Source organism: Notamacropus eugenii, chromosome 3 (genome assembly GCF_028372415.1).
Source record: "Notamacropus eugenii isolate mMacEug1 chromosome 3, mMacEug1.pri_v2, whole genome shotgun sequence".
NCBI lineage: Eukaryota > Metazoa > Chordata > Mammalia > Diprotodontia > Macropodidae > Notamacropus > Notamacropus eugenii.
The window spans coordinates 467222824-467241132 of record NC_092874.1 but is presented as its reverse complement, the minus strand read 5'-3'; the positions used below and the strand labels follow the sequence as shown (position 1 = coordinate 467241132).

The following is an 18309-nucleotide window of genomic DNA, read 5'->3' as shown; positions in this document are numbered from 1 at the left end:
ATTCTGCCAGGGATGCTTTGTCTGCAGAAGCTTTCCAATATGGCGTGTCACCATTATTGATGGCTAGACATGAATATTCCAACATTTAAGAGTTCTCATCCCCTAAAGAATAGGGTGGGTGGGTGTATTTGAAAATGAATAATGGACTCTGGGCTTCCCATCTCTTCTCTAAAGTTTGGTGTGGTTTCTTGTTTTCATGAGTTTGTGACTCTGTGGCCACCACTGTTTGTTCAGACACTTTAGAATTCCTGTCAGTTTTAGGAATGTCTAGGAGAAGAGGTGGTTAGAGATCTCAAGTCAATGGCTTCAGCGATTGGCCCTGCACGATACTGACTACTGGCTAAGACATTCCTTCTGAGGTAGATTACGGTCTCTGATGGTTCTTTGTGCTTTTGCTTCTAGGCACGTGTGACTCCAGACAGTGATAAGAATAAGACTTATTCTGTTGAGTATCTGCCCAAGGTCACCGGACTTCACAAAGTAAGATTTGGGCTTGGGGGGAGAGGGGTGATCTGTTTGAGCATAGGGTAAGGTTGAGGCATTTTTAACCTTTGCTCATTAATTGAAGAATTAGCAGTTAATTGTTTTCGATTTATTGAGTGTCACTTTGAATGGACATCCTTTGCTGTGAGAAAGGACACTCATTGAATTTGCTTTAAGTAAATCCCTAAAAGCTAAAACAAAACAAAAAAACCCTCTTGTTTCTTGAATGAACAAATTACTAAACTGTAGGAATCTTTGTTAATGTGGAAACTTAAATAACTTCTTAACGCTTAGCTTTAGGGTCACTTGAAGCATTTCCCTAAAGTCTCAACCCTTGAAAACATCATAGGAAAAGAAGGGGCTGAGAAATCAGAATGGAGAGGAATGCAGCAAAGTATGCTAGCAAAGGGACCTTGTCCTGTCCGTGATCCCAGGGAGATGGTAGAAGAACTAAAAACAATAATAATGCTAACATTTATGTACATGCCAGGCATTGTACTAAGCATTTTAAAAAGATCTCATTTGATCCTCGCAACAACCCTGGAAGGAAGGTGCTATTATCAACTTCATTTTACATTTGGGGAAACTGAGGCAGACAGAGGTAAAGTGACTTGGCCAGGGTCACACAGCTGACAAGTGTCTGAGGCTTGATTTGAACTCAGGTCTTCTTGACTCCATGCTCATTGCTCTATCTATGGCACTACCAGCTGCTTCAGATCTTGACATTCTTACTCTGGCCAGTGGAAACCCCATCTTACTGTGCCCTCTGGTAGCATCCAGAATCCATTTGGCAATGACAAGTTGGTCTGTAGGATGTGACTATGCACTGGGAGTTTTAGCTCTTAGGGGACCACTTCCACCCAAGGCCAGTCATCTAATATAGTTGTTCTGTTAGGAAAAGGCACCTGGGTATGCATGGCCTTTAAATGTCTCTGTCTCTGTCTCCATTATCTTCCTTGACTTCCTGGACAGTGAGACTTGCGCATTGTGTCTTTGAAAATTCTTAAAGGGAGAGCTCACCCTGAGGCATTTATATAGTGCTTAGTGTGTGTGCCAACTATAGTGCCAGGCACTATTCTTAGCATTTTACAGTGATTATCTTCATTTGATCTATGCAGCAACCCTGGGAGATAGGTACTGTTATTGTTCCCATTTTACAGATGAGGAAACCAAGGCAAATAAATTAAGTGACTTGCTCAGTGTCACATGGCTAGGAAGTGTCTTAGGTTGGATTTGAACTCAGATTTCCCTAACTCCAGGCTTAGTGCTTTCTACACCATCTTATATACATAATAAGACACTGGAGGAAACAGTAGTCTTCCTGCAAAACTGGTTCGTCATGTTGTAGCCAGTAGATTCAAATTATGCTTTCAGTTCACTTGTTTCTAGGTAGTGCCGCTGGCCCACACTTGGCCAACCCTGCAGGAAAGTGGGGATACTCCATCTGCTTCGTAGCCCCATCATAGATTGAAAGTTTTGTGTTGTGAAGGACACTTTGACTGTGGCTGCTCCTGAATATGGTGGGCCGTCTTCATTTTTTAATTATTTTTTAATATAATTAACTTATTTATTTTCAGTTTTCAACATTCACTTCCATAAGATTTTGAATGATAAATTTTACCCCTTCTCTTTCTTCCCTCCTTCCCAAGATAGGCTCTACATATATACATTCATATTAGTCATTATGTCCCATAATTAGTCACGTTAGTCATAATGTAAAGAAGAATTAGAACTAATTAGAATGAATGGGAGGAGCCACAGGAAAGAAGAAACAGAACAAAACGATAAAAGAGAAGGAGAGCAAATAGAATCTTCTGTCTTCATTCAGACTCCAGAGTTCTTTCTCTGGATGAGGACGGTATTTTCTGTCTTAGTCTTTTGAACTTGTCTTAGATCCTTGCATTGCTGAGAAGAGCTAATTCCATCAAAGTCAGTCATCACACAGTGTGACTGTTCTTGTACACAGTGTTCTCCAGGTTCTGCTCATTTCACTCAGCATCAGTTCATAGAAGTCTTTCCAGGTGTTTCTGAAGTCTGCTTACTCATCATTTCTTATAGTACAATAGTACTATAGTATTCCATTATATTCATGTATCACAACTTGTTCCACCATTCCTTAATTGATAGGCATCCCCTCAATTTCCAATTCTTTGCCACCACAAAAAGTGTTGCTATAAATATTTTTGTACATTGGATCTTTTTCCCATTTTTATGATCTCTTTGGGGTATATCCCTAGAAGTAGTATTACTGGGTCAAAGGGTATGCACATTTTTATAGTCCTTGGGACATAGTTCCAAATTGCTCTCAATTATGGTTGGATGAGTTAACATCTCCACCAACAATGCATTAGTATTCCAATTCTCCCATATCTTCTCCACTGTTTATCATTTTCCTGTTTTGTCATGTTAGCCAATCTGACAGGTGTGACGTGGTATCTCAGAGTTGTTTCGATTTGCGTTTTTCTAATCATTAGGGATTTAGAACATTTTTTCACATGATAATAGATAGCTTTAATTTCTTCCTTTGAAAACTGCCTGTTCATATCCTTTGACCATTTTCAATTGGGGAATGACTTGTACTCTTATAAATTGTACTCAGTTCCCTATATATTTTAGAAATGAGGCTTTTATCAGAGACACTGTAAAACTTGTTTCCCAGCTTTCTTTTCCCTCCTAATTTTAGTTGCATTGGCTTTGTTTGTGCAAAAACTTCTCAATGTAATCAGAATCATCCATTTTGCATTTTATTATGTTCTCTGTCTCTTGTTTTCTCATAAATTCTTGATGGCTGGAGGTAGCCATCTTTGGTCAAACTATCTTTCATCCACTAAATGCAAGCATGGGCTTTTGGGGAAGTACCTTTAGATTTTCCAGCTGTTCTCCAGCTTAGATGAGTGTTTCTTTTTCCTTTTGTTAGCATAAGTTCATATTTTTGCTGGTTAGTTGTACAGGAACTATTGTTGAGTGTAGGGGTGGAGGTGAAGGGGCAGGAGTCCTTTTCATCCAGAGTTTCAGATGTAAGTACTTTAACCATTCATTTTCAGTGTCAGAATACCTAATTTTGAATTTTATACTTGGCAAACAAGAGAAAGCCTGGCAGAGGATGAACCGGGGCAGCCATGATATTAAGAGTCTAGTCCTGTTTCCCAGACCAGTACCCCTCTGCCTCATTTTCCTTTCCTCTGTGAGCAGGTTGATGCTGAAATGTATTTAGAGTTAGAGAGCAGCTGTTGGAGTTGGGAAGACCTGAGTTTGGTTTAAAAACTTCCTCAGACATTCCTTAGCTGTGTTGATCTTAGACAAGTCACTTAACCAGTCTGTGGCTCAGTTTCCTAATGTGTAAAATGGGGATAATGGTAGCACCTCCCTACCCCCCAGGGTTGTTGTGAGGATCATGGGTCAGCATATGTTAAAGTTCCTCTTTTTCTTCCTCATCTTCCTTTTCCTCCTCTGCCTCTTTTTTTCTTCTTCCTCCTTGTCCTCCCCCCTCCCTTAATTTCCTCATAATGAGGGAGTTTGACTACATGACCTCTGAGGTCTTCCCTTTTCCCCCTAACTTTATGATTCCATGGTCTGATGATTAGGTTCCTTCCAGCACCAACATTGTACGCAATTATAATGCAACATTTTTTTTCCACTTGTTTTATTTGTTAGGGTTTTACTTAGTCTTTTTATTTTCTGTCACACTTAGTACATGACTTCTTTTCCAATATCCTCCCATTCTGATTAAATTTTCCTTTGTATCTTTGGGAAAAAAACACAACACAGTTCAGACCAACCAAGCAGGTCTAACTAATAGTGCACGCAACATTATGTGTCCATAGTCCCTTGTCTCTCCATCAAGACAAGGAAAGAGTGTTTCATCATCTCTTCTCCAGGATGGAAATGCTCACCCCAGTTAATTGGAGTTTGGCTCCTTTGCTGACTACCACAATGGAGTCGGACACGCCTGAAGCCCCTTTTTCTGTTCCTTGCAGGTCACCGTTCTCTTTGCTGGTCAACATATCTCTAAGAGTCCATTTGAGGTCAACGTTGACAAGGCCCAGGGTGATGCTAGCAAAGTGACAGCCAAGGGACCAGGCTTGGAAGCCACTGGCAATATTGCTAATAAGGCAACTTACTTCGACATCTACACAGCAGGTAGAGTGACTTTTTTTTCCAGGACACATTGGGTCTTCCTGGGCATGTCCCTTCTTGGAGCCTCAGTTTTTTGTTCTGTAAAAGGAGGGGATTGGCCTCCAAGGTCCCTTTTAGCTCCAAATCTTATCCTCTTCCAAGGAGCTTTGCTTCTGTTGGAGAGAAACCACCTGTATGCAGTAAATACAAGGTGATTCCAGGGAAGAGGAGGGTAAGTGTTCAGCCCTCAAGGCCCAGTAATGACCCCTTATGGGAGGTGCCCCTTGACGTTACTTACAACACTTAGCTTAACTTTCTAAAGTTGGATCAAATTTTGACCAGTTATAAAAAAACAGGTATTTTTTGCAGAGCCCAGGTTTAAGCCTGCTGAATGTGACTTCTAAGCATTGTTTGGTTGGGAGGGGTTGGGACACAACCTAGGCTGGATGGCTGTTTATGCTTTGGGGGCTAAAGAGAAAAAGGTCCTGAGTAGCTGACCATTTCTGCATCTTTCTTGATGGTCCTTGAAGGTGGAGCAGGCTAGCCTGCGAACAGGTAGGCTTCTGGAAAGAGTTCATAAGCCAAGGAGAAGCTATTTGTCAAGGCAATAGCTAGCCTAAGAAAACAAACTAAGCCAGTGGGTCTTGTGGAATATTTCTTCCACTGATTTTCTGGAGGAAATCTCTTTACAGGGGCAGGTTTAGAACCTGAGAACTTTAGTGTATTAACCTTTCCCAGCAGAGTTGAAAGGGTTCCCACAGATGGGTCAAAGCCATTCTTGCTCTCTTTCAACTCTGTTACCTGGGGAGGGAAGGAGAGAGACAGAGACAAGAGACACTGAGAGAGGGAGACAGAAAAACAGAGATGGGTGAATGGGCTGCTCTTGTTCCTCTAAATGGAAATGGAGGAGAGATGACTTTGTTTAAGGGCTGCTTGCTTGGAGGGAGCTATGGTACCTGGGACCTTGGAGAACAATTTAAATGGCCTCCATCTTCCAGGATTCAGGAAACCCAGGAAAGCACCAGGGATCTGGGTGTCTAGCTTGGTCTCCAGCGAGGGCTGAGCTGAGATTCCCAAGGTAAATGTAATATTGTGCCATCTGTCCTATAAGGCTTTCATATGACTTTGTACCTTGAAGCTTTTCATTGAGTCATTTCTTTTCTGCAACTTAAGATTTTTCTGTCAGTCAGCTACCTTGTTCAAGTACCTGTTCTGTGCTAGGCTCTGTGCTAGGTGTTGAGGGTACAAAGAGCTAGATGGAAACAGTTCTTGCTTTTGAGGAGCTTAAATTCTATGAAGGAAGACAGTACGTACGTGTGTGTGTGTGTGTGTGTGTGTGTGTGTGTGTGTATGCATATGTGTATATGTATGTATCTATGTGCCTGTATATTTAAGTATATAGGTGTGTGTATATGTATGCCCAAAATAAATATAAGGTAGTTTTTCTGGGGGAGGCGGGGGAGAAGGGTGATGCGGGTTGATATTGGCAGCAAGATGGACTAGGAAAGGATCATTGATATGAGTCCTGAAGAAAATCAAGAATTCTAAGAAGAGATGTGAGGCAAGAGGGCCTTCCAGGCCCAGGGAAAGGGATACAAAGACTCTGATGACAACTTCTCAGAGACGGTTCATCCCATGTAGGTTAGCTGTCTGTTTTAAGGACAGAGAATCTTTTTTTTTTTTTATTTTGTAATGTTTAACAATCACTGCCATACAATTGTGATTTTATCCCCCCCACCTACCCCCCACTCCCCCCCTCCCTCCCCACGACTGCATACAATTCTGTATAGATTCTACATATACTTTCCTATTGAGTATATTTTCACTATAGTCATGCTATGTAGTCAGACTAAGATAAATGAAAGAAATCGTATAACAAATCAGAACATGATACACAAACACATACACATACACAAACATGATCTGCTACAATATGTGAGTGACTTCCATATTTCTCTCTCTGAGTGTGGCAGGCATTTTGCCTTGAGATCCTCCATTGGGATTTTTTTTTTTTTTTTGGTAAGAAGTTCTTGTGTTATTACAAAAATCTAAGTCTACCAGAAAAAACTCTCACACACTGTGGTTGTTGCTGGGCATAAAGTTCTCCTGGTTCTGCTCCTTTCACTCAGCATCAGGTCATATAAGTCCTTCCAGGCCTCTCTGAAGTCTTCTTGTTCATCATTTCTTATGGCACGATAGTACTCCATTACATTCATATACCATAATTTATTCAGCCATTCCCCAATTGATGGACATCCCCTTGACTTCCAGTTTTTGGCAACTACATAGAGTGCTGCTATAAATATTTTTGTACATGTGGGACCCTTTCCCATTTTTATGATCTCTTGGGGATATAGTCCTAGTAGCGATATTGCTGGGTCAAAGGGTATGCACATTTTTGTAGCCCTTTGGGCATAGTTCCAAATTGCTCTCCAGAATGGTTGGATGCGCTCGCAGCTCCACCAACAATGAATTAGTGTTCCAACTTTCCCACATCCTCTCCAGCATTTATCATTTTCTTGTTCTGTCATGTTTGCCAATCTTATAGGTGTGATGTGGTACCTCAGAGTTGTTTTGATTTGCATCTCTCTAACCAATAGTGATTTAGAGCATTTTTTCATATGATTATAGATAGCTTTAATTTCTTCCTCTGAAAATTGCCTGTTCATAGGACAGAGAATCTTATTCTACATATGTGTCCCTTCTCCTTCTCCCTCAAGCTTAAACAGTGGATATGGAATTCTTAGCATTTCGATATTTTATGCTTTTCCAGGCTCTCCTGTTCATTTGATTGTAAGGAAAACCCTGTGAGGGAGGTAAGGCAGGTATATTATCTTTTGACAGATGAGAAAACTGAGGCATCAAGCAATTAAGCACCTTGTCTCTGGTTACTGGCTGAACAAATGGCTGACTGAGCTTTTCTTGGTAATGGTTGTTGAATTTCTGAAAGAGTTTTTTTCCCTCACGCATAATTTGCTTTTTCATCTTAGGCTTAAAAGGTGATTTTTGCAGTGAAATTTAGTAAAGCCCTAACTTGGCTAGGTACCCTATTGGTAACCCTTCATGCAATATCTTTACCAGAGAGACCCAAGTGGAAGCAATCCATCAGCAAGCAATTATATGACCAGCTGTTCTCTTGTGTGTCTTCCGTGTCTTGAGTTGTGAGCTTCCTGAGGAATGTGTTTGACCTTTACCAAAATGGTGGCTCTCTTGCAGGGGCTGGTGTGGGAGACATTGAAGTTGCGGTGGAAGATCCTCAAGGGAAGAAAACAGTAGAAATGGTCATGGAAGACAAAGGGAACCAGGTCTACCGCTGTGCCTACAAACCCATTCAGCCTGGGCCTCATGTGGTCAAGGTCTCGTTTGCTGGAGAATCTATTCCCAAAAGTCCCTTTACTGTGAATGTTGGTGAAGGTAGGTACTTTAGTAGGGTTTATTAGCATTATTTAGGAGGATTGAATTACCACTCTCTCCCTAGAAATCTAGTGGATACAGAAATGCCTCTCGTGTTTCTCTCTTGTAGTAAAAGTGACTTTATGATTGTAAAAGGCTCAAAGGTTAACAGCTCAAAAAGATTTGTGCTCTCTTTGGAGCCATTGACTCCAGAGAATGTGAACTTCTAGACATCTGTCTCCCACTGCCTCCTTTGATTTTTTCAACCCCTCATTCTCTCCTAAACCAGTACTGAACTCTCTTTCTCCTTATTCTGTCCTCTGCTCCTGCGCTCTGCAGACTTCTCTCTCCCGATCTGTTTCATTTGGGAGATTTTGGACTTCACAACGAATAATGACTTCCTAATTGAGAGGGGCTGTTCCGAGACGGCTTGCTGGTAAGGGGTGGGCAAGTCGGTGGTCCTGGTCTTTTTTTGGTTTGGGCAGTAGCATGTCATGCATGGCATGTTTGTGATCCTTGTGGGTAAAAAACCCAAACCACTGTGGTCATCTCTGAAGCACTGATCCAAACATACTGGAGCCCCCACAATGCACAGCCATCCAATGGCACTAACGCAGAACCCTGGCCGTTGACCCTATCTGAACTGTCACTGTTAGCTTGTGGCTTGATTTACTTTAGGCTTACACCTTTAAATATTATGACTGTAGAGTCTGATTGCATCTCACCCTCAGAGTCTGTAGCAGGTTTTAGCGTTTTTCTTGCCCTTTGAATTATTCTACAACCCATTTACTAAAGAAGAATCCTTTTTTTTTAAATAGGGGAGCCCTGTCAAGATTTATTTCCCTTATGGCCACCTGATTTCTCACTCCCCTTGACACTGGGCAGAGTTATTAGTTCGTAAACAATGTTGTCTCTCTGAGACATATTTTAGGAAAGTATTTACATTTTTAAAAAAATCTTATAAAGGTTTGAAAAGTTGGCCTTTCTCTTTATGGAGTAAACAGCTGAGGTCGTTGGCCCATGTGTAGAAAATACCTTCCTGTCCTGCTGCAAGGTAGCATTCTTCTTTTATCTTCCAGTAGCAGAGAATCCAGAAATAGCACCTGGTGACTTCAAACTCCAGGGACAAGGGACCGTGAAGTCGGCAGTTAAGATTTAAGAAAGAACAGTCCTGTACTCTACATTTGGGCCAATGAATCCCCATTACATTTGCTATTGAGACTTTCCCACTTGTCATCAAGTTTTCATGTGTGTTTTATTATGAAGATTATTTTATCACAAATAGTTCATTTCTTTAAAATGGTCTTTTAATTTTTGGCCTTCTCAGGAGTGGGTAAACTGTAAGCAATTTCTGAGCTTCCTTCGAGCTTTTTAAAAAAACCTACTTTAAACTAATACAGAGCTCACATTGAAGAGCATTTTTTGGGTAAGGATTCATGGCTGTGCATATGCCAACCATTTTATAATGTGTAGTTTTTGAGCCTCAAACAGTCTCCGTTAGCAGAGTCTGGGTTGGACCAGTTGAATGTTTTTTGTTGTTCTTTTAAATTTCTTTCCCCCCATGGCTCTAGTCTGGCTGCTGCCTAGGAAGAAAATAAGCTTTAAAAATGGCTGACCCAGGATCTGGCACCCAGTCAGACATTTAAAATCACATTAGTTGATGGGGGTTTTAAAAGGAGTCTTGGACAAGTACGATGTTCTTAATTACTGGGCTCTTGGGCAGAGCAGTTCGGTTTGCATGGAATTCAGTGGTGTGGTCTGAACTTCACCTTCCCTTCCTAGGATGGAATCAAGGGGAAGCTTCAGCCAGTCCCAGGGGCTTGCTGGGCCTGGGCTGATGCTGCTGGCTTTGTTTCCAGCTGGGTTGTGGCTGGACCCAGCTACGCTTCTGTGTTTGCTGGCTTCATGTGTTCTCTGAATGGGACCTTAGGTCTTGGGGCCAATGTCGGCATTTTCTTCCTGTAAAGTAAATGGTTTTTTGTGGACAGCGGCTCCAAGCTGCCTTGGCTGGCTTAAGGGTACCTGGGGAATGAAAGACTGACCTGAAATGTGTTTGCAGCCTGCAATCCCAATGCCTGTCGGGCCAGTGGCCGAGGTCTACAGCCCAAGGGAGTGAGGATTCGCGAGACGGCTGACTTCAAGGTGGACACGAAATCTGCAGGAAGTGGGGAGCTCAGTGTGACGGTGCGAGGGCCCAGTAAGTACCATTTCTCCTGTTCCTGTCAAGTTGGAGAAGCATTTATTAGACACCAGGGATGCAGTCTTGGAATCCAAGGAATTTACCGTCCAAGGATAAACAACTATGCACAGACAAGATAGATACAGGGAAAATAGGAGATAATCATAGAGGAAAAGCTCTGTCATTTAAAAAAAGTTTGGATTGATACCATTTTTACAGCACTGTAATTCCCCCAGCACCCCGCCCTCTCCCAGAGAGCCATCTTATATAACAAGTAATATTTTTGGAGCAAGAGGAAGAGGGGGAAAAAAATCAGTATAACTGATTGATACGTTGAAAAAGTCTAAAATAGGTGATGGAGTGATGGGCCACCCACCTCTGCAAAGAATGAGGTAAGGGAGATCTTTTTGTATTTCTTCTTTGGAGCCATACTTGTTCTTTGTAACCTTTCAGCAACTTAGCTTTGGGCAAACAACTTAATCTCTCTGGGCCTTGATTTCCTAGTTTGTAAAATGAGGGGACTGGATTGCTCCCGATCTGTGGTCTTGTGATCTTATGTTGTATCAGTCTAAGCATGGTCTTCTGACCTGAGATCTTGAGTCTTGGGCTGTGACCTTGGACCAATCAAGCAAGAGCCAGGAGGGCAGAGTCTAGTTTTTATTTTTATTTTTTTGAGCTAAACACCTAGCATGGTGCCTGGTACATAATAGATACTAAAAGTGCTTATTGTTAGTAAAGGAATTCATTTCCTTTTTTCTGTCTGTCATAAGTATCATGTCTTCCTCTTGATGACAATGTATAGAAGTGCTTTATTGAGAGAAGTGGGAGGCAATATTGTTACCCCCAAGAGTCACAGGAAATGCTTCTCTGTGATGCTGAGGTCTCCATGAGCTTGGCCTCCTGGCTTCCCCTGTGGTTGACCCCACCTACGCTAGATCACTCAGCTCTGGCCTTCTTCCCTTTTTCATTCTGCCTGGAATTCATCTGGCACCCAAACCCCACTGACTGAGGCTTTGATGGCCGCACCCTTTCCACAGATGGTGTTCTAGATATTGGGCCACTGCAACTGGCTTAGACAACTGTCTCTTCATTTTATTGATTAACTTGGTTCCATTCAGCAAACACTCCTTGAATGGCCATTGGATCCCGGGGCTATTCTGGGTTTCAGAGAGGAGAAAGCCAAACCAAACCAGTCAGCCCCTGCCTCCAAGGTGCTTGCCATCTACTTTAGGAGGACAGTGCTAAGAGTGCTCCTTTTCCCCAAAATGGCTCAGTTACGTGAAGGGGTCCTCATGCTCCTTCCCACCCCCATTTCAGCTTCGTAGCTGAAGGCCTGCCATCTTTGCCTTCCTTTCATTCACTTAGTTTGCCTGCTGGGGAGACATGAATTTTTACTCTTCCCATGCCCACAGGTTTTTTCGGGGGGCTTATTTATTATTATTGACGTTGTTATCATTATTATTTAAGCCATCAAAAGTAGCTTGAGTAGAGTCTGTCATGGGGTCTCAGAAATCTCATGCTTGCCCATTGGGCAGTGGTCCCTGGTCGTCACCGTGTGTTGGGTCCAGGAACAAATCCTGCTCTGAACGGACACCTCAGACTGGACCAGCACCTAAAATTGGGCATAACTTCTTATGTGGGAGGCTGTGGTTCTAGGCGGGCAGCAGGTGGGCTGATGCCAGAGCAGCATGGGGCCGGCACTTGTTCTGGGCCTGTAGCAACAAGAAATGAAGAGCTGTTTGACCTTGGGTCCCATCGGTGACTCACCGTCTTCCCTTGCCAAACCTCCCGGCTAGACACAAAGCAAGTTCCTACCTGGTGTCTCAGACTCAGGTTTTAGATACAGTGTCTAAAAGCTGCTCTCTGAGAAGAAGCCTGTGGGGAGTTTTCAAGTTCAGTGTTTCTGGTTTGCTTGGCAGTCTTGGACTGAGACAGGCTTCTCCCGACAGCCTTGAAATAAGTGGCATTCTCTGATCCTTACAGTTCAAATCCAGACACTTCCTACATGTGAATTTAAGCAAATCACTTTACCTCAGTTTACCTCAATTTTCTCAACTGTAAAATGGGGATAATCATAGCACCTGCCTCCCAGGGTGTTATATGGATCAAATATTTATAATAATAGATATTTATTTACTAAAAATCCCAAACTTATTTGGCCTGACACCTGCTTTAAAAAAAAATACTCAGCTCCTACCCCCTCTGGAAATCTACTTCCTTTAACCCTTTGATGGTTTTTATTTTTTTTTTGAAAGTTACATAATAACTTTATTATATATTTCAGAAGAACAGCAAACTGTACTTAATAGATTTGTAGTTTTGTGTGCAATCATCTTTTTATTAAACTATGGTATGGAAATGCTTATTTTATTTCTTAAGTTCAGAATAAGATTTTAAAAAATTAATTCGTTTGTTTTCAGTTTTCTATGATCACTTCCATATATCTTAGATTCCCACCCCATGCAATCTTATATACGTTCTACATTCTTATTAAATACATTTTCACCTTAGTCATAGAAAAATTAAAATGAATGGGAGAAACCATGAAAACAAAACATAACACAAGAGAAAATGGTCTGCTTCATTCTGTGATCCAATTCATAGTTCTTTCTCTGGATATGGATGGCATTTTACCTCAAGAGTTCGTTGGGAATTTTTTAGGTCCTTGCATTGCTATGAAGTACTAAGTCTACCAGAAAAACTCCTCGCACACTGTGGTTGTTGCTGTGTACGGAGTTCTTCTGGTTCTGCTCCTTTCACTCAGCATCAGTTCGTGTAAATCTTTCCAGGCCTCTCTGAAGTCTTCTTGTTCATCATTTCTTATGGCGCAATAGTATTCCATTACATTCATATACCATAATTTATTCAGCCCTTCCCCAATGGGTGGGCATCCCCTTGATTTCCAGTTTTTGGCCACCACAAAGAGAGCTGCTATAAATATTTTTGTACATGTGGGACCCTTTCCCATTTTTATGATCTCTTTGGGATAGAGTACCAGAAGCAGTATAACTGGGTATGCACATTTTTGTAGGCCTTTGGGCATAGTTCCAAATTGCTCTCCAGAATGGTTAGATCAGCTCACAGCTCCACCAACAATGAATTAGTTCCAACTCTCCTACATCTTCACCAGCACTGATCATCTTCCTGTTTTGTCACATTAGCCAATCTGATAGGTGTGATGTGGTGCCTCAGAGTTGTTTTGATTTGCATCTCTCTAATCAATAGTGATTTAGAGCATTTTGTCATATGACTATAGATAGCTTTAATTGTTTTCCTCTGAAAACTGTCTGTTCATATCCTTTGACCATTAATCAATTGGGGACCTTTAATGGTTTTTTAAAAAAAAACTGTCATTTTGAACTACTACTGTCCCTCCCTGGATCATTACAGTGTGCCCTAAGGGGCGGTATCACCCGCTTTGGAAAGCTATGTAGATAAATACTTCAAACAGCCTTTGAGAAGCACTGAACACAGCGCCAAGCCCGTCGTAGTAGGTGTTATATAAATGCTTATTCTTCCCCTCCTCCCCCACACACCAAGGGGGTGCTTTGGCTCACCATTTAGGTAGCATGATGTGGGCGGCTTCTAGGGTCATCAAGGAAGGGATAAAACGACTCTCAGAAAGAGACTGTTTAGTTAGAGATGAGAAAACTGAGGCTTTTCCTGGAACAACTGGGACCTTCTGAATTTGGGTTAATCACATCATGGGAAATGAAAGTGAAGAAGGAGCATAACTTTTCATTTGCCTTCAAATCTCCAGGATGTGCAGGGTCTTCTCCATGCAGAGAGACTCCTTCTAGCCTTTCACTTAAGGGGCGCTTGGAAGTGCAGCCCACCCTGTAATATGGGAACCCGCTCTCTAAGTCACTGGAGGTGGACCGATGGGGATTCTTTATGTCCTGTTTATCTGAGTTACTCCACTCCCATCCCAGTCTGTTAAAATTTATTTCATGTCTCTAAAAGTAGCATTTTTCTGATTTTGGAAAAGATTTTATCGGAAGAGAATTTAAATTTCCATTCATAGGGGCCCCAAAGTCTGTCTGAAGTATGGCCATCAGCCAGTGAATAGCCAGGGTGAATGAATGGCTGCCCCTTCCTGCCCAATCAGGTTTTTAATCTCTCTTAATTGACCATTAGAGCTGTCCAAAAGTGTCCTGGGCTACCCCTCACAGGAGGCCTCACTTCCAAAATGAGAGAATTGGACCTGGGAGATTCCACTCTCCCCACCCCTTCATGGCTGGGCAAATTGAGGGACAGAGATTAAGCGCCTTGCCCAGGGTCTCACCACTAATAAATTCCTGAGGCAGAATCAGAATCTTCCTGACTCGAGTTCTGGCCCTCCAGCCAGTGTTGTTAATGAATCTGATTATCTAGCAAATACCAACAGTCTAACAGTATGAGCAACAAAGCCTCAGATAAAGCCTTAAACTCTGTGCTCCATGTGGATTAAAAACATCCACTAACCAAGTAAGAACAGGAGAACTGAACAGCCCTTTGCCTGCAGTGATCATTCTTCTGTGCCTGCCTGTGTGTTCTTATACGTAGCTTTTCCCCTTAATTTTAGTCGGTGCGTGGAAGCTCTTTTAATTCTACTTCATGCTATAATGCTTTGTTTTTCTTTCCCTGTTTCCTTGTATTTTTCATATTATTCATGGCATAATAACATTCTGTTAATCCTGATTAGAGGTCCCCAGTCCAAAACCAAGCTCTAGATCCTTGTTAAGGAAGTGGGTTACGTTTCCTGGGCCTCAGTTTCCTCTTTACAGTGAAAAGATTGGACTAGATACCTCTTCTCTTTCTTGGTTTGGATTGGTTACAACGTAGTTTGCTCACCTCTCCCTTGCGGGTGTCAGATCTGGAAACTCTTTCCAGTTTTTGTTATTCCAAATAAAGTAATAATGAAGTTAGGAAGTTTTTTGTGGTTGGTTTTTTTTTTTTTAGCTCAGTAAGTCTTGTTTTGATATTTTAATGACTTTCTGATAGAGTCCTAGTAATGAGATGTCTGGGCCAAAGGGGAGGATCAGTTTGGTTCCTCTTACATTATCTTGTCAGATGCCTGGCACATAGTAGGTACTTAATGAAGGCTTATTGACTTGACTCCCTAGAAAGATGACACCTGCCCACAATAGGGTGTGATGAGATGACTGCTCTTTCCTTTGCCCACCAGCATAGAATTTTGGACTTTGCTGTCCACTCTCTTCCTCCACCAGGTTGATTCGGTTCTCAGGGCCCAAGCCAGAGGCAGTCCAAGCCCTGGCCAACAGGCTGCTGAGTTAGAAAGGCTTCAGGTATGGGCCTAGCCATGGACTGCAGATCTGTTGTCTGAGAACCAAGTTGGAACACATTTATCTCCAGGCTGGCCAAAGACAGGAAGAGTTACCCAGCCTTAGCCTCTCTTAAAGACTATCTGTTAAGTCATAGCAGGGTTGCTTTGGTGGCAAGAGGGGAGCCATGTTGGCAGAATGTTAGAAGCGGAACTGTTGGTTTTAGATCCAACTCTTGTTTTAGACGGATGGGTATAAAATGGGTTCTCAAAATTGTTTTAATTTTCATTTATCTCCTGAGAGAGTTTGGAAAATATTCTGAAGCCGTGGCTACAGTTTGCATTTTTTTCACTTACTATTTTCTTGGGTCTCTCTCACCTTTTATTCCACTGGGGAGCATGAGCGGGACTTGTAATTTGAAAGGTTTCCGTATAGCTCTCTAATGTCTAATTTTCCCCTCAGGCATTTGCCATGTTCTCAAGGTATTTCTTTTCATTTTGGAATACACTGTTGCACAGCATTCCTTTATTTACTTAATTTAAATTTAATTCAATTAATCCCAATAAATATTCTATTTACTGATTTTTTGTAATTTCTTTCAAATTCTTTACAGTCATTTCTTTCATTGTGTAATGTTTCTTTTCCCCATAATTGCGGTGCTGTTTACATTGGGTTTTTTCTGTATTGACTACAATGTGGGGATTGATAACTGTTCTTGGCTACTGAATCATTGATCCACTTTAGTGTTAGTCTGAATTCACTTTTCACTAGAAGATCGCCTAGTCTTCCTAATCAGTATCTGGGACATTCTCAGCCAACCTCTAACATTTGATGTAGCTTAGTGTGCTTGGTCCATACTAAGATAGAGACTGGCTCAATGATTGTAATAGTATAGGGAATTCCCAGAGGAGAAAAGGTCCTTCTCCAGTTCAGGTCTGCTTCTCTTCTGAGATAAACACCCTGAAAGTGCAAAGAATAAAAATTCCTGACATGGCTGTGTGTATTCAAATTCATTTTTCATAGTTATAATTATGTAAAATATGGTCACCAGTTTTAGCTCCATATATGCAGTTCTCTCGCTTCAGAGGAGTCATTATTCCCACCAGTCCAGGGCTAAAGAGTTGTCTAAAAAACTAAAAGTTTAATTGACTTGCCCAGCATCAAATAGTATGTGTCCAAGGCAGAACTTGGACCCAAGTGTTTTGGGACTTTGAGGAGAGATAGAGCATTTGACAAGTCTAGGTGCTGTGCTGCGCGGTGGCCAGCTCTCTTTTCATTGTACCACATTGCCTGGGCACACAGTAGGTGCTTAATAAAGGCTTTGGCTTAAGTTTCTGCATGTTAGCCTCCACAAACCTGTGATGAGTCACTTCTGGTCTGTAGGGTCCCTAGGTGCTCCACCCTCTACCACTGACTTGGCCAAAGTTGGGTTGTAGATATTTCATGATAATCTCTCTCTTCTCTTTCTCTTTCTCTCTCTCTCTCTCTCTGCATGTGTGTTCCCTCAGAGGGGCTGGAGGAGCTTGTGAAACAAAAGGGCTTCGCAAATGGCATCTATGCTTTTGAGTATTATCCAGGAACTCCTGGGAAATATGTCGTGGTCATCACATGGGGCGGACACAGCATTCCAAAGAGGTGAGTTGAGGCCCAGGCCACTCTTCTGAACAACTTGCTGCCCCTTGCCACTGAGGCTGGGACCAAGGTCAGAGCCACCACCTAATCTTTTTCCTGGATTCAGGGAAAGCAAAGAGAGCTGCTTTGTTGAAAATCTTTGGAGAGCAGCACCAGACATTTGGCCCGGAGTCCAACGAGGCAAAAAGCTGCTGCTGGTTTCAATTTCCTGCTTTCAATCAGTGCGAGCGGCTTTGGGCCGGTGGGAGGGAGGGCAGCCAGGACGGGTACATGTCTACAAGGAGACTCGTTCATTTTTTTCATGATTGACGACTCTGTTCTTGGTATACCTTAAAGCCTCACATAAATGTCAGCTGCTATTATTGCGATTTGTTGGAGCACATTTTGGTGGAATTAGTCCTTGGGATTTTTAATATCTCCTTAGGGATTCAAAGAAACAAAGGAAGCTAGTGTGGGACTTTTTCTTGTGGGGTTTTCCTGGTACCCTTCCATGGAAATTCCATAACCTCGCAGCCATCACGGATCATTTGAGAGGCAAGGTGCAGAAGCGGGCTTTGAACTCTTGTCTCCTGAATCAGAAGATAGACAGGTTCCAGTGGATAGAAAGCTGGTCTTGGAATTCAGGTCACCCCTGGCACCTCCTGGCTGCATGACTGTAGACCAGTCACTTAACCTCCCAATGCCCTAGGCAACTCTCTAAGACTAGGACATTACCATTGAGTTGCTGCTCTATGTTGCTAGAAGGGGTTTCCTCTTCTGGGACTTCCCCCGATGAACTCATGGTCAAACTGGGGTAGGGGGGGGAAGGAAATAGCTAGGTAATTTATATTAGCCTTATATAAGTCAGTCAGTAAACATTGATTAAGTGCCTACAATGTGCTAAGTGACAGAGACAAAAGACAGGTCCTGCCCTCAAGAGTTTACAGTCTCAAGGGAGAGATGAAAAGCAAACCAATATGTTCAAATAAGCTGCACGGAAGAAACTTAGGAAATCATTAAGAGAGAGAAGACACTAGATTTAGGGGCACTGGGAAAGACTTCCTGTGGAGGATGGGAGTTAAAGGAAGTAGAGGAGGGAGAGGAAGAAACACGTTCCAGAACTGGGGGGAGGGGGGCAGCCGGAATGCCCAGAGGCGAGAGATAGAGGGGCTTGTTTGAGGAATATCAAGAAAGCTGGTGTCACTAGATCAGGGGTGAGGTGTAAGAAGACTGGCAAGGTGGTGGTGGTGGGAGAAGCAGATG

General features: G+C 42.3%; 1 protein-coding gene across 6 annotated transcripts in view; it reads left to right on the top strand.

The window, feature by feature from the left end:
* The window catches only part of FLNB (filamin B), a 157339-nt gene that overhangs the window by 65983 nt on the left and 73047 nt on the right, over positions 1–18309 (top strand). For all 6 annotated transcript variants that reach the window (XM_072598836.1, XM_072598838.1, XM_072598837.1 and 3 more), the window contains exons 6-10: positions 403–480; positions 4461–4623; positions 7816–8013; positions 10052–10189; positions 16944–17070. In XM_072598836.1, the coding sequence (XP_072454937.1) occupies positions 403–480; positions 4461–4623; positions 7816–8013; positions 10052–10189; positions 16944–17070 (704 nt within the window). The remainder of the gene's footprint in view (positions 1–402; positions 481–4460; positions 4624–7815; positions 8014–10051; positions 10190–16943; positions 17071–18309) is intronic.